At 47.9% G+C, this 16,833-nt stretch overlaps 1 protein-coding gene across 1 annotated transcript; it reads right to left on the minus strand.

Moving 5' to 3' along the window:
* Nucleotides 1-8,499: 8,499 nt before the first annotated feature.
* Nucleotides 8,500-12,196, minus strand: LOC121553459 (coiled-coil-helix-coiled-coil-helix domain-containing protein 1). Its single transcript, XM_041866581.2, has 3 exons — nt 11,870-12,196; nt 10,839-10,957; nt 8,500-9,157 (listed from the first exon to the last, which is right to left on the minus strand). Exons 1-3 carry the CDS (start codon nt 12,006-12,008, stop codon nt 9,044-9,046), a joined length of 372 nt encoding a protein of 123 aa, XP_041722515.1. The 5' UTR covers nt 12,009-12,196; the 3' UTR covers nt 8,500-9,043.
* Between the last annotated feature and the right edge of the window lie 4,637 nt (nt 12,197-16,833).

Raw genomic sequence — 16,833 nt, forward strand, 5'->3', positions numbered from 1 at the left:
AGTGGGATGTATACGGAGGGTACGGGAAAACAGAAGATGAACAGCAGAAGGGGCTAATGATCTTGGCGATGGGGAAAGGGATGATAACCCAGGGGGAAAGTTTGCGGGACTCCACCCCGAGGGGCAGATCTCGGGTGGACAGCCATACCTTCTGCCCGAAACGATACCGTGGAGCCGGGGTCCGGTGGCGGTCCGCTTGTCGTCGATACCTGGAGGTGGTCTTGAGAAGAGCCGACCGGGCTCTGCTCCAGGTACGACGACAGCGGCGGACAAACATCTGGGCTGAGGGTATGCTGACCTCTTCCTCTTGCTCTGGGAAGAGCGGGGGCTGATAACCCAGAGAACACTCAAAGGGCGAAAGACCTGTGGCAGAGCAGGGAAGGGTGTTGCGGGCGTATTCAACCCACACTAGTTGCTGGCTCCAGGTGGAGGGGTTGGCAGAGACCAGGCAGCGCAGAGCATCTCCAGGTCTTGGTTGGCCCCCTCCGACTGGCCGTTGGACTGAGGGTGGAAACCGAAGGACAGGCTGGCCGACGACCCAATGAGTGTGCAGAACGCCTTTCAGAACCGGGACGAGAACTGAGGACCCCGGTTGGAGACCATGTCCACTAGGAGTCCATGGATCCGGAAGACGTGCTGCACCATGAGCTGGGCCATCTCTTTGGCGGAGGATAGCTTGGGGAGAGGAATGAAGTGGGCGGCTTTGGAAAACCGGTCCACAACTGTCAGGATGGCGGTGTTGCCATCAGACGGGGGAAGACCCGTGACAAAGTCCAGGGATATGTGAGACCAGGGACGGTGAGGAACAGGGAGAGGTTGGAGGAGACCAGCCAGAGCTTGCCGAGGGGTCTTGTTCTGCGCACAGATCATGCAGGCGGCGACAAACGCAGAGACGCCAGGAACCATGGTAGGCCACCAAAAGCGTTGTCGCACAAAGGCCAGGGTCCGACGGAAGCCCGGGTGGCAGGCAAGCCTGGAGGAGTTATCTGGGCCCCCCCCCAGGGTTCGGCTGGGAACGCTGCGCCTCCCGGACCTGCTTCCCTATTCCCCAACTGAGTGCCGTTGCCATGCACGAGGTGGGAAGGATGGTCTCAGATTCCGGGGATGTCAAATCTTTTCAGTCTCCAGAGGGGGAATAGGCTTTGTCGTGCCCTCTTCACGACTGTCTTGGTGTGCTTGGACCATGATAGTTTGGTGATGTGGACACCAAGGAACTTGAAGCTCTCAACCTGTTCCACTACAGCCCCGTCGATGAGAATTGGGGCGTAATCAGTCCTCTTTTTTTCCCTGTAGTCCACAATCATCTCCTTTGTCTTGGTCACGTTGAGGGAGAGGTTGTTATCCTGGCACCACACGGCCAGGTCTCTGACCTCCTCCCTATAGGCTGTCTCATCATTGTCGGTGATCAGGCCTACCACTGTTGTGTCGTCGGCAAACTTAATGATGGTGATGGAGTCGTGCCTGGCCATGCATTCATGGGTGAACAGGGAGTACAGGAGGGGACTGAGCACGCACCCCTGAGGGGCCCCCGTGTTGAGGACCAGCGTGGAAGATATGTTGTTACCTACCTTACCACCTGGGGGCGGCCTGTCAGGAAGTCCAGGATCCAGTTGCAGAGGGAGGTGTTTAGTCCTAGAATCCTTAGCTTAGTGATGAGCTTTGAGGGCACTATGGTGTTGAACGCAGAGCTGTAGTCAATTAATAGCATTCTCACGTAGGTGTTCCTCTTGTCCAGGTGGGAAAGGGCAGTGTGGAGTGCAATAGAGATTGCATCATCTGTGGATCTGTTGGGGCGGTATGCAAATTGGAGTGGGTCTAGGGTTTCTGGGATAATGGTGTTGATGTGAGCCATGACCAGCCTTTCAAAGCACTTCATGGCTACAGACGTCAGTGCTACGGGTCGGTAGTCTTTTAGACTTGCTTAAAAGTCTTACTCACATCGGCTACGGAGAGCGTGATCATCCGGAACAGCTGGTTCTCTCATGCATGCTTCAGTGTTGCTTTCCTCGAAGCGAGCATAGAAGTGGTTTAGCTCGTCTGGTAGGCTTGTGTCACTGGGAAGCTCGCAGCTGTTCTTCCCTTTGTAGTCTGTAATAGTTTTCAAGCCCTGCCACATCCGACGAGCGTCAGAGCCGGTGTAGTACGAAGAAGGCGCAGGGATGTAACTTGAGGTCCAGGACTGAACGCTGGGACAGGACCGCCCCCACTCCGACATCCGAAGCATCGGCCTCCACCACGAACTGGCGGGACGGGTCAGGATGAACCAAGATGGGAGCAGTGGTGAAACAGTGTTTGAGGTCCCGGAACGCCCAGTCAGCAGCTGGGGACCATGTGAACAGAGAGGTGAGTGCAGACAGGAGGGAAGCCAGGGTGCTGTAATCCCGTATAAAGTGGCGATAAAAGTTGGCGAATCCCAGGAAACATTGCAGCTGCACACTGGACGTAGGCTGGGGCCAATCCACCACTGCTCTCACCTTCCCAGGATCCATCTGTACACTCCCTGCAGTGATGATGTAGCCCAGGAAGGAGAAGACGAGGATGTCGTCGAGGTAGATGAAGACGAACCGGTTCAACATGTCGCAGAGAACATCATTAACAAGGGCCTGGAACACAGCTGAAGCATTGGTAAGGCCAAATGGCATGACCAGATACTCGTAGTGACCACTGGCCGTGTTGAAGGCAGTCTTCCACTCGTCCCCCTTCGTTATCCACACCAGGTGGTAGGTGTTCCGTAGGTCCAGCTTGGAGAACACCTTGGCCCCCTGGAGCAGCTCGAAGGCCGAGGAGATGAGTGGTAGCGGGTAGCGGTTCTTCACCGTGATGTCGTTGAGGCCCCAGTAGTCGATGCACGGGCGCAGGATTTTGTCCTTCTCCACAAAGAAGAACCCTGCGACGGTGGGGAATGCAGAAGCACGGATGAACCCGGCAGCTAGGGAGTCCTCAATGTAGGTCTCCATAGCCTTGGTCTCCAGACCTGACAGCGAGTACAGTCATCCACTGGGCGGAGTGGTGCCTGGGAGAAGGTTGATTCCGCAGTAGTAGGGTCGGTGCGGCGTAAGCGAAGTGGCCCGGGCGTTACTGAACACCTCCCGGAGGTCCTGGTACTCCGCAGGAATGGCAGAGAAGTCCGAGGCAACTTCAGAGCCCCCAGGAAGACCCCCCAGGGCAGGCTACGTTGACTTCAGGTAATGAGCGTGGCAGAATGGGCTCACGCCCATGATGGCACCAGTAGACCAGTCAATAAAGGGGTTGTGTCGCTGGAGCCAAGAGAAACCCAATACCACGGGAACCTGAGGAGACTTAATTAGCAGGAATTGGATCGTCTCGCTGATACTCGTAGGTTGATGGGGGTGGTATTGTGGGTGACCCGGCCTATAGAGCGCCAGTCCAGCGCTCAAACGTCCATGGGAATGGAGAGGCGCTGAGTGGGGATGCCCAGCTCGGACGCCAGGATAGCGTCCATAAAGCTCTCATCGGCGATGAGTACCCGGAGAGATTTAGACTGGTTCCCCCACAGCAAGATGGCATGAAAGGGGGTGCGAGTAAGGGGAGAGGAAAAGTTATCTGTATGGCACACAAGAGTACTCGTTCCTACCGGTGAGCCTGGTCTTTTAGTGGACAAGTGGACACAAAATGACCAGTAGTCCCGCAATACAGGCAACTCTTCGTGTGAAGCCTGTATTGCCGTTCGGCTGGAGACAGCCTAGCTCTGCCTAGTTGCATCGGCTCAGGAAGAGGTGAATCGGCAGACTTCGGAGACTCTCGGGGGAACTCGGGTAGCCTCGGGTTCCTTTGGCAACGGTGCCGACGGGGACTTGCGGGAGGCCTCGGAGGCGAGGTGGAACCGGACTTACTTTGTTCCCGTAGACGCCCATCGATCCGAATGGTCAAGGCGATGAGCGTGTCGAGATCCGTCGGTAGTTCCCGGGCTGCAAGCTAGTCCTTTACTTCCTCCGATACTCTGTGCAGGAACGTGTCGAACAGCGCTTCCGGGTTACAGTCACACTCAGCTGCCAACGTGCAGAAATCCACTGCATAGTCTGCCATACTTCGGGATTCTTGCCGAGGCAACTTCCGGGCAGCCTCTTTCCCAGACAATGGAGCATCGAAAACCTTCTTTACCTCCTGCACAAACTCCTCCAGACTGAAGCATACGGCCAACTGTTGTTCCCACACTGCCGTAGCCCAGGCGAGAGCCCTCCCAGACATCAGCGTGATGAGGTACGCTATCTTAGAGCGGTCCGAGGGGAAGGAGGAGGGCTGCAGCTCGATGATGAGCAAACACTGAGCAAGAAATGCCTGACAGGTTCCTGACTCTCCAGCGAAGCGTTCGCGGGGAGGTAAGCAGGGTTCTCTGGAAACTGGGGTGGCCTGGGAGGCCGTGCTGCTAACAGCCGGGTTACTGAGAGGCTGGGAGGTTACCGTCGTGGTAGGCTGCCTAACAGACAACCTGCGGAATTGCTCCAGCAATGTGTTAAATGCTCGGTCATGGCGTTCGGCCAAGGTCTGGAACCCTTCCATGAGACCACGAAGCAACTCCTCGTGCCTTCCAATGGTGGCTCCTTGGGAGGAGATGGCGTTGCGGAGCTGGTCCGAGTCTGCTGGGTCAGTCATGGCCAGTTCGTACTATTACGTTTCAGGAGAAGATCCAGATGCAGACAGTGTTAAAGTAACGAAAGTTTATTACAAAACAAGGGGCAGGCAAACGACAGGTCAAGGGCAGGCAGAGGTCAGTAATCCAGATCAGAGTCCAAAAGGTACAGAACGGCAGGCACTCTCAGGGTCAGGGCAGGCAGAGGTCAATAATCCAGGGTGGTGTGACAAGGTACAGAACTGCAGGCAGGCTCAGGGTCAGGGCAGGCAGAATGGTCAAAACCGGGAAAACTAAAAAACAGGAACTCGAGAAAGGCAGGAGCAAGGGGGAAAACGCTGGTAGGCTTGACGAAACAAAACGAACTGGCAACAGACCAACAGAGAACACTGGTATAAATACACTGGGGATAATGGGCGACACCTGGAGGGGGTGGAGACAATCACAAAGACAGGTGAAACAGATCCGGGTGTGACAAAACCAACCATATGCATATTAGAGCTTATGCATACACATAGGCCTATGAGCCCAAGCCTGAAATTTAACGTGAATTAAAATAATGATTGTGCCATTATACAATAGATAGCTTACACATGGCAGAAAAACATAAAAACAACTGATTTAAGATGTCTTTGGTACATAATTGGTCTAGCCTACATTACAAAATTAAACAAATTCTACTAATCGCCTTTGTGTGGACTGTATTATTATCTATACTGGATGGACTGGTTACCTTATGTTACGCTCCAAACTTTCTATCCATGATTCTGGGAGATGCTGTTGGTTCATTGATTGTGCAGGGCGGCTTCCAGAGTTAGCCTACAATTAGTGAATTTGTATTTGATTTTGAATAGTTTAGTAATAGGGGATTTTTATGTTTTCATAATTAATAGGCTGACACATTACCTTTAGCTACAGAATATTCTACATTTACATTTTAGTCATTTAGCAGACGCTCTTATCCAGAGCGACTTACAGTTAGTGAGTGCATACATTTTCATACTGGCCCCCCGTGGGAATCGAACCCACAACCCTGGCGTTTCAACCTCCTCCTCTCTCTCTCTCCTTCATTCCTTTCTCGACCATGCAGAAAGAGGGGCTGTCAACAGTTTAATTAAATAGGTTTTGTTGTAAAAACATGTTACTATCGATGTTAACGAACAGATTATACTTGGTTTCACAAATTAAGCACTGGGTAGCTGCAGGAACAGGGTTGGAGAGCCCATGGCATACAGAGTTTGGGCAGAATATCACCTGTCGCGCAGCGAGAGGCTGCATGCTCTTCAAACAGTGGTTGATGCATGGAGTGAAATAACTGGAATAGCCAGCCTGGCATGACAATCAAACCAGGGGGAAAGCGGCCTCCATTCGCAGATGACGTCGATTTTCCCCTACCCCTGTTCCTGCCCATATGATAACTGCCCATTCTAAATCTAAACAAAATTGTACATATTAGTAAAGACAAGACTAAATTGAGAATAGTGAAAATATGATCACTTGATGAGATGCAAGGAACAGAGGGCAAGCTTTTTTTGCGACTTTCTCAAATCATCAATAGCCTATAGTCGCATAATGCAGCCCAAATATGTTTTGATTTCTAAGACATTCTAAGATTTGTATCTTTCACAACATAAATGGCCAAATAACTCTAAATCTAGCATATAGGTCCTGTTTCAAATTATCCCTTTTACGCTCAACATAGCCACTTCATATGCGCACTTGCTCCGGAATGGGAAAAATATCCTTTCTATTTTATTCAGCTAAGTTCAATTATATTCTTCTTACTATAAAATCATATAATATAAAATAATGGCACAGGACTTATAGACATATCTTGTCTGCTAAATGAACAAGCCTACAGCCTATGGCATGGCGCATAGCCAGATAACATACAATAGGCCAACTCATATTCTGTTCTTCTGAAATAAATGTTCTTCATATCATGTTTCTTTAGACCTGCCTAAAATAAATAATGGATTTATTGTGATGGTGTACATTAAATTGATTTATTATACTTTTTTAAAAACGTTCCAAAGGACGCATCAGCAGATTGTATACGTGGAGGCCTGGAGATGCTAAACGTGTTTAGGTTCATTAACAGTCAATTACCGTGAGACCGGCAGTCTTTTGCATGACAATAACAGGCGGACAAAACGTTAGCTAGGCTAGGGGTTAGGGTTAAGGTTAGCTAAAAGGGGTAAGGTTAGGGGAAGGGTTAGCTAACATGTTAAGTAGTTGCAAAGTAGCTAAAAAGGAGTAAGCAGTTGAAAAGTTGCTAATGAGCTAAAATGCTAACATTGTCTGTGATGACATTTGAAATCACAACCTTTGGGTTGGTAGACGTCGCGTTAAACGCCCACCCATCCACCCCGTAAGTAACCATCTGTCTTACGTAACCATACCAAACGTAACATATCATACTAATTTGAGTGTCCCGGATTTACATTTACCATGTTACGTCTACAGTCTGAGAACAGGGTGTAACAACCCATAAAGTAAAATGCAACATCCATTTATGGCCAGCTATGTATAAAGTCTAACATTGATTTATCCTGCAATCATACAAGATGTCCTTCAATTGGTTATTCATTTGTCTTCTTCTAATAGACTACCTCAGTATGAGTCATAATACCCATCAAACCTAGTGGTCAAATATATTGATAAAAGTCACCTTGTCCGAGAGAGATTTACATGGCTATCAAAACGTCACGCCAGGGTAAGCCTACACAAAACACAGCCCTTATTTTAAGTGTTTTTAAAATCCCATATTGGAAAAATGAATGGTGGAAAGAACGATTGGAACCATTTCCCTGTTTGACCGCTAGGTTTTATGGGTATTATAACACCTCCACTGTGGGGCTCTATGCCTCTTAAGCAGGTTGACATTTATTGGGATGGGTCTTGTCCTTGAGGCAGAACTGAGCAGTTTCCACTAGATGGGCCAGCTGCAAAGACAAAATTGCTATTTTGTGGTGGTTTGATCAAACCCATCTGCACGAGTGCTGATGACAAAGGAAAGCATTTCCTTTTCAGTCTACACGTTTAGCAGGAAATAAGGATGGCAAGGAAATGGTGGGCAGTGTGGGCGGAGCGAGATGGCAATGTTTCTCTTTGTATAATGAGGACCTACCCGTGGTCCTCTGTAGCTCAGCTGGTTAGAGCACGGCGCTTGTAACGCCAGGGTAGTGGGTTCGATCCCCGGGACCACCCATACACAAAAATGTATGCACACATGACTGTAAGTCGCTTTGGATAAAAGCGTCTGCTAAATGGCATATTATTATTATTATTATTATTACCCAAATCTGACAGAGGATTTAACAGTTTCCTGGATGGCAGACATAAGACAGTGCATCCAACATCCCAATGCTGACAGACATCAAACATAATTAGCGCAATATAAAAACCATTGCCTGAATAAAAAGGACTTCAATTATAAGGAGTGAGTTATAAAAAGGAGTGAATTATAAGGTAATGCAAACTGGAGCTGAAATTCCAGTAGACGTTAGTCAGCCACTGAGATATTGTCTTGGTACCCCAGTCATCTTAATGCGATTTCCAATACCTGTAAGACTATGCCCCGCAATGGGCTTTGTTTCCTGGCATGTAATCCTATCTGGCAAATTGGCCAATAATACAAAATAGCTAGGCAGTTCAACTTTATCAGGAGTGTTTCAAATTACATTTGAGTGATCCATTGGAAACTCAAAGTAGGTATCCTATTGAGGTGATCATTCAGTGATGGTGCACTCCAGAGAGGATAAGCAACAAAATAAAAATAATTAAATACTGCAGAGGTCATTAATATCTTAATATCATTAGCAAACCACTGTCTGTGCTGTATGGAATTATTGAGATAATTTTTAAAGGGAAATCATTTTTATGGGAGTCAACTCAGGACACTGGGATAACAGTCAATCACACTATATTTCATCCAGGGCACACACAATATCATGTCGTTATGAAAACAAATGTCCTTGATTGTTATTTGACAAACGTAAATTAGTAGGGCATCTTAAAAAGCCATGCAATAATATAGAAATAACTGAATGCCTAATGAAAATGCCCTTTAAAATATTAGACAGTGAGTAAAGTTACATATTCGTATGAACCTTCTTTTATGACTGAAACAATTTTAATGGTACTGTTTTATATGATGACCTATAACAGCTTACTCAATTTAACATGGCAATCACAAGAAGTGCATCTGCAGCACAGTAAATCCACTTAATTCACTTTGTTAATTAATCACGTCTGGCATCGGTGGAACGTTGGTGATGTTTCTGTGAGTGATTGCGTCTGGATCTAAGAGACTTCCTCTTTACTGTAAGAACCAGCAGAGACCTCAGTTGGCCACGAAGGCCAAGCATGATAACCACCCTGCCCACGATTCTCTGTCCCACAACTTTAGTCAATTAATACATCGCAGTAGTAGTAGGGCTGGGAGTAGTCCTAGATTTCTATGTGTAAGTTGGGGTGTCTTTTCAGCAGGGTAGTAGCTTGTTTGGGTTGAAGGCGTCCACTCTGGCCGATGGTGTGTTGCTCTGATTTGGCTTTCATTGCAATCTGTAAGGAAATACATTTTGAAAGAAAAAATTTAAGAAAATGTATTGCCTCATTCAATACTAATTCATTTAAAAGCTTATCGGCTTGAGATACACTACATGACCAAAAGTATGTGGACACCTGCTCATCGAACATCTCATTCCAAAATCATGGGCATTAATATGGAGTTGGTCCCCACTTTGCTGCTATAACAGCCTCCACTCTTCTGGGAAGGCTTTCCACTAGATGTTGGAACATTGCTGCGGCGACTTGCTTCCATTCAGCTACAAGAGCATTAGTGAAGTCGGGCACTGATTTTGGGAGATTAGGCCTGGCTCGCAGTCGGCGTTCCAATTCATCCCAAAGGTGTTCGATGGGGTTGAGGTCAGGGCTCTGTGCAGGCCAGTGAAGTTCTTCCACACCAATCTCGACAAACTATTTCTGTATGGACCTCGCTTTGTGCAAGGGGGCATTGTCATGCTGAAACAGGAAAGGGCCTTCCCCAAACTGTTGCCACAAAGTTGGAAGCACAGAATCGTCTAGAATGTATTTGTATGTTGTAGCGTTAAGATTTCCCTTCACTGGAACTAAGGGGGCTAACCCGAACCATGAAAAACAGCCCCAGACCATTATTCCTCCTCCACCAAACTTTACAGTTGGCACTATGCATTCGGGCAGGTAGCGTTCTTCTGGCATCCGCCAAACCCAGATTCTTCCGTCAGACTGCCAGATGATGAAGCGTGATTCATCACTCCAAAGAACTCGTTTCCACTCCTCCAGAGTCCAATGGCGGCGAGCATCACATCACTCCAGCCGACGCTTGGAATTGCGCATGGTGATCTTAGGCTTGTGTGCAGCTGCTCGGCCATGGAAACCCATTTAATTAAGCTCCCAACGAACAGTTATTCTGCTGACGTTACTTCCAGAGCAGTTTAGAACTCAGTAGTGAGTGTTGCAACCGAGGACAGACGATTTCTACGCGCCACACGCTTCAGCACTCGCCGATCCCGTTCTGTGAGCTAGTGTGGCCTACCACTTCGCGGCTGAGCCGTTGTTGCTCCTAGACATTTCCACTTCACAATAACAGCACTTACAGTTGACCGGGCCAGCTCTAGCAGGGCAGAAATTTGACAGTCACTGAGCTCTTCAGTAAGGCCATTGATTGTCTATGGAGATTGCATGGCTGTGTGCTCAATTTTATACAACTGTCAGCAACGGGTGTTGCTGAAATAGCCAAAACCGCCTATTTGAAGGGGTGTCCACATACCTTTGTATATATAGTGTATTTATCCACATTTATAAATAATGTATTACTCCTTGTAGACACTAAACTGAAAGCGCAATTAAGCTAATGACTTGTTATCCATCTGTGCGGCAGTACAGTAGCATGCAGTAACTGGGCACCTCAGCTGAGGAGGGGAAATTAGCCCTGAATCAAATAAAAAGCGAAACAGGAAGGAAGACCCTGAAGGAAACTGGGCAATGGGAGAGTTTTGTTATGACTCGTCCCAAGCCAGTAAACGCCAGAGAAAATTATGTTACCCGTGCTGTCTAATTACCTTGGCCCTTGTCTCCTAGCAAAATGTTTAATGAAGAACATAACAGTGCTGTCCTAGTTTAAAACAGGGGGTCAGGAGAGTGGGGTGTGTGTGCAATAAGCCTGGAGCAAGGATTTCCTGTACACTGAGTAGCAGCACCATACCTGGGCTTTCTCAACACACTTGTAGAAGGACTGCATTTCATTGGAGCAGAGGGCATCAACGAAGTTGTTCTGCTTCCAGCACGCCATCATCATGGACATCTCAGTGACGCATGTGGCCTCTGTGGGAAAACAGTGTAATCACTTTCCAATGTTGTTGTCAACATTACAAGGTACTACTAATTCAGCATGCTGATGACTGATCTACATTGATTTCAAGAGTGTGTCGTTTATGCTCATTGCAGATAAGAGGTGTAACAGGCAACACACCGACCAATCAGAGTGTAGAGAGCTGGGGCACGTTCAGTAGACAGAACAGTGTGCAATGTTGTGGTCCTCTGTAGCTCAGCTGGTAGAGCACGGCGCTTGTAACGCCAAGGTAGTGGGTTCGATCCCCGGGACCACCCATACACAAAAAATGTATGCACGCATGACTGTAAGTCGCTTTGGATAAAAGCGTCTGCTAAATGGCATATTATTTTATATTATTATATTATTATAATGTTTAATTCCACTGAAACCATACTGAACAGCACCACCAGGGGTGTATTCATTCCGGTTATTATGTTGCAAAACGTTTCTTAAACGGAAGCAAACGAAACGGGGAGGAACCTACCTGAATTTCTCTAATAGAAACTCGTTTTAGTTGCAAAATAACGTTTTGCAACTGTTTGGCGTAATGAATACACCCCAGTTGAAGAACGCCGTGATTATGGTGGCCCAGAGGGCGACTGTGTGTTCTGTTGTGCCTGTGCTGCACGAGTTTTGCGATTTCAAATGGTCACTCACACCCATATTGATCAGGCCACACTTTGCCAAACGTACCTCAAGACTGTTGAAGAACGGTGCGCACCGTTTTGGGGAAAAGTGTCGTTCAGTATAAATCGTAAAGCAACATAACAAAACGTGCAATTAGCTAACTAAATGCACCCAGGGTTGTTGGCTGTGTTATGTCTACAGCCGTGTCCACTGGATAGAACATGTCATTACACAGGTTAGTTTGGAAGTCTTTAACAGAAAAGCCTTAACGTTACCCCCTTTCTTCATTTTCCTGTTGGCGACCTCATCTTTCAGAGCAAGCGGCTTGTTGGGTTTCAGAACGGGCTTTTTCTGCTTTCTGCTCAACATCCGACTGACCTTCTCCTGAAGTGCAGTCCCACCTTGCATCGCCATTGCGGCTTGCTAAATACAATTATCACACGTAAATAGCGAAAATATAAATGTAATATCTTGCTTTCACAATAAACTATCGCAAAACATACGCCTAGATACGTGAATTTGTATTTTCTCTAACAACATTTTCCTCACATAACACAAACGTGGAGCGCCATCTTTGGTCGTATATTGCTGTTACTGTAGTAATGACTATGTTGTGACCACGCATTACGAAAGATTAACGTAAAGCGTTTGTAGTTTTCTGTCGTCTAATGAGCTGCACATTTTAAATATATTTAAAGCGGCAAAATGCGATTGGTTCTTCCATTTTTGGACTTTGATAAATTATATACTCATTGATTCTTGAAGAATAACTTATAAATGCCTCATGAGCTTAGTTCAACTGTTATACTCCATCAGAACCCAAAACATAAGCTTGTTTTATTCCATTATTTGTAAACAATGTAATTGTAAACAAACACTCAAAATATGGATACAACTATAATTTTGATATAATGGATGGTCAGTCCTTGCATCCATGGCTCTGTATGAATTTGAGATATACATTTCTCCAGTCCCATCCCTCAGCTCTTTACCAAAACAGTGGCGGGGTGACACTTTATTTTTTACTGCAGATTGTCCCATTAATAACTAAATTATATTTGTTCAAATTAGTTACATAACTTGTATGTACAATTTATAGATTACCAAGTTTAAGAGCCTTTCTTGAGCTTTTGCATTCTTGCTCATGGGCTGCAATAATTTACTGGCATTCTGCCTCAAGGTTACCTGTAGTTTCCAGTGGAAAGGTAGGCATGCGAAGAGAAATATGTAGACTCTCCAATATGGCAGTGTGACATTTTGTTAGAATGTAGGGCAAGTCCAAACATTGGCACACCTCTCCGGGCACATTGTATCAAGGCTGCAAACTCAGCGGATATTAGTGTTGATAGTTCTGTCAGGCGAACTCACCTCTCAACTCCCAATACAGAGAGGGGAATCTTCAAGAGATGACACACAAATCTCATGGACGTTAATGGGTACATTCATTTGAATTCAATCACTTTTTGACAGCATGATTTAAACAAAACTTTCCATTCATGTTTGCCGATGGAAGAAGTCAGAAAGTGACTTTTTGGACCTGAATGCCAAACCATTCAGGAGATAAAGGTGCTCAAAGTTGACCCATTTTCCATACCCCACCATATAGTCAAATCTAATTTTATTTGTCACATGCTTCGTAAACAACAGATGTAGACTAACAGTAAAATGCTTACTTCCCAACAAAGCAGAGGAAAAAAAAGAGAAATTATAAAAAAGTTATAACAAGGAATAAATACACAATGAGTAACGATAACTTTGCTACATAAACAGGGTACCAGTACCGAGTCGATGTGCAGAGGTACGAGGTAATTGAGGTAGATATGTACATAGCTAGGGATAAAGTGACTAGGCAACAGGATAGATAATAAACAGTAGCAGCAGCATAGCTATGTGATGAGTCAAAAGAGTTCCAAAAAGGGTCAATGCAGATAGTCCGGGTAGCTATTGGTTAACTATTTAACTAACTATTTATCAGTCTTATGGCTTGGGGGTAGAAGCTGTTCAGGGTCCTGTTGGTTCCAGACTTGGTACATCGGTACCAGTTGCCGTGCGGTAGCAGAGAGAACAGTCTAAGACTTGGGTGACTGGAATCTTTGACAATTTTTAGGGCCTTCCTCTGACACCGCCTGGTATAGAGGTCCTGGAAGGCAGGGAGCTTGGTCCCAGTGATGAACTGGTGTAACGATCCCGGCAGTCTGAGTCGGGTCCTGTCTGTGGACTAGTTTTTCTGCTCGTGATCTCCAGTTTCCCGAGGGTTCTGGAACGCTCCGGGGAGCTCTCTTGATTTCCGCACCTGCATCCCATCAGCAATCTGCACACCTGGTCCTGATCATCACCCTTCTTAGGCTCTGGCCTAACATCCATTCCCTGCCGGATCGTTAGCCATGAACAGTAGGTTTACCAGAGTATCAGTCTTAGAGCTTCTAGCGTTAGTTTTGTTGTTTTGCACCTTGTTGGTTTGTTGTTTACTTACCTCCGTTTTGTTCCATCTGCAGTCACTCGTCCGGAACCTTCATCCAACCTCTGCCTGGTGGTGGCGGCTGCCGAGCCATGATTGGATCAACCACTGCACCCCCAACAACTAATCAACGCCGCCCGCTCTGTTCCCTGGATTATTCAGCATCACTCTTGAATTTGTAAATAAACACTCACCTTCGTTTCGACTTACCTTGTCCTGGTCTGCTTCTGGGTTCTGGCTTTGTAACTCGTGACAGAACGATCCGGCCAGTAATGAACCCAGCGGACCTGGACTCTGTTCGCCATGCCATTACCCATCAGGAGAAGATGTTGGGCCATCATAGCACGGAGCTACAGGAGATCGCGTTGGCAGTTCGGAACCTTTCTACCGGTCTGACGGAGGTCCAGAACCAGCGCAAGTTTCCGGTGGAGGATCCACTACCGGTTTCACCCATCTCGCCTGCCGCGTCTGGAGCGGTGTCCTTCCGTGAGCCCAAGGTTCCGACGCCCGGATAAATATGAGGGGGAGCTGGGAAGATGCCGTTCTTTCCTTATGCAGTGTGGGTTAGTGTTCGATCTACAGCCCTACTCTTATGCCACAGACAAGGCTAGGATAGCCTTTGTGATTGAGTTGCTGCGTGGTCGAGCGCTGGAGTGGGCTTCAGCCGTTTGGGAACGACAAGACCCCTGCATGGCTTCATACCAGGGGTTCACGGCCGAGATGAGGAAGCTTTTCGACCATTCCGTCCGAGGGAGGGACGCAGCTAGGCGCCTGTTTTCGCTTCACCAAGGAACTCGCAGCGTGGCCGACTTCGTGATCGAGTTCAAGACGTTGGCTGTGGAGAGTGGGTGGAATGAGGAGTCTCTGCAAGCGGCCTTTTACCAGGGTCTGTCGGAGCAGCTCAAGGATGAGTTGATCTCCTATCCGGAGCCTAGTGACCTGGACAGCTTGGTAGCCTTGTCTATTCGGGTGGATAATCGAGTCCGAGAGCGAAGGAGGGAGAAGCAATGGGGTCCGTCCAATCGATCAGCTTCTCAGGTTCCAGTCGGGTCGGGATTGGACCAGAATACGCGATCATCGTCCACCACACAGGATTAGTGGAGAGGTCCTGTCTCCGATTCGGAACCAATGCAAGTAGGGCGGCACGGGTTAACCAAGGAGGAACGCCAACTCAGACGTAGGACTAACTGTTGCCTCTACTGTGGTGGTTCGGGACATTACCTCGCCACCTGTTCCCGGCGGTCGTCAAACTGCGCGGCTCGCTAAAGTTGGGAGGACTTTTAGCGAGCCAGTTTCGACCTCTCAATACCTCTGTCAGACCCCGTTTCCCGGCTACCCTTGTGAACAGGAATCAGAGCTTAGCGATTAACGCTTTTATCGATTCAGGTGCCGGTGGAAGCTTTCTTGATGCCGAGTTGGTGGAACAGCTGGGGCTTTCCAAGGAGCAATTGCCGGAAGCCATTGAAGCGACCACTCTGAACGGCAGTAGTCTGGCACGTATCACGATGAGGACTGAACCGGTTAAGATGCTGTTGTCGGGGAATCATTCGGAGATGATTTCATTCTTCATTCTGCCGTCTTCCCATGTTCCTCTGGTCCTTGGATACCCCTGGCTGAAGGAACACAATCCCACGTTCGATTGGGTGACGGGCAAGGTAACGAGTTGGAGCCTTGATTGTCATGCTAACTGTCTCAAGACTGCCTGTCCCCATTCGGTTCCCAGTCAGGTGATTGAGGCTAAACCCCCAGATTTGTCCCTGGTTCCCGAGACATATCACGATTTGGGGGAAGTGTTCAGTAAGCAGAAGGCTCTGTCACTCCCTCCCCACCGACCATATGATTGTGCCATCAACCTGTTCCCTGGAGCTGTCTACCCCAAGGGAAGGTTATACAGTATCTCCCGCCCTGAACGTGAGGCTTTGGAGACCTACATCAAGGAGTCCCTAGCTGCTGGTCTCGTTCGTCCCTCGTCATCACCCCTGGGGGCAGGATTCTTCTTTGTGGGTAAGAAGGATGGCTCTCTTCGACCGTGTATTGATTATCGGGGGTTGAATGACATCACGGTCAAGAACAAGTATCCCCTGCCCTTGATGAGTTCTGCCTTCGACTCTTACAGGGTGCTACGGTGTTCACCAAGCTAGACCTACGCAATGCGTATCACATGGTCCGGATCAGAGAGGGAGACGAGTGGTTGACGGGTTTCAATACACCGATGGGTCACTTCGAGTATCAGGTGATGCCGTTTGGACTGACCAATGCTCCAGCGGTATTCCAGAGTATGGTGAACGACGTCCTGAGAGATATGATCGGTCTCTTTGTGTTTGTTTATCTGGATGACATTCTGATCTTCTCGAAGGAACCTTCCGACCACGTCCAGCATGTCCGGCAGGTTCTGCAGCGATTGTTGGAGAATCGCCTGTTCGTGAAGGCCGAGAAGTGCGAGTTTCACGCCCACACGACATCCTTTCTCGGGTACATCATCTCCAGGGGAGAGATTAGGATGGACCAGGAGAAGGTTAGAGCGGTTCTGGAATGGGCCCAGCCCGGTACGAGATTGCAGCTCCAGAGATTTTTGGGGTTTGCGAATTTCTACCGCAGATTCATCCGGGATTACAGCCGTGTGGCCGCTCCGTTAACTGCCTTGACTTCCAGTATCAGGAGCTTCAAGTGGAATTCGGAGGCGGATCGAGCGTTTCTGGATTTGAAGAGGCGATTCACCAACGCACCGATTCTCTCTCAACCGGACACGGCCCGTCAGTTCGCCGTTGAAGTGGACGCGTC

Source organism: Coregonus clupeaformis, chromosome 37 (genome assembly GCF_020615455.1).
Source record: "Coregonus clupeaformis isolate EN_2021a chromosome 37, ASM2061545v1, whole genome shotgun sequence".
NCBI classification, from domain to species: domain Eukaryota; kingdom Metazoa; phylum Chordata; class Actinopteri; order Salmoniformes; family Salmonidae; genus Coregonus; species Coregonus clupeaformis.

Excerpts from the sequence above, each read along its gene's own strand:
- LOC121553459 (XM_041866581.2), bottom strand. The coding sequence starts at position 12,008 with ATGGCGATGCAAGGTGGGACTGCACTTCAGGAGAAGGTCAGTCGGATG. Across the intron at positions 10,958-11,869 it reads CAGGAAAATGAAGAAAGGGG|AGGCCACATGCGTCACTGAG; the intron begins GTAACGTTAAGG and ends GTTTTCCCACAG. Across the intron at positions 9,158-10,838 it reads AGTGTGTTGAGAAAGCCCAG|ATTGCAATGAAAGCCAAATC; the intron begins GTATGGTGCTGC and ends ATTTCCTTACAG.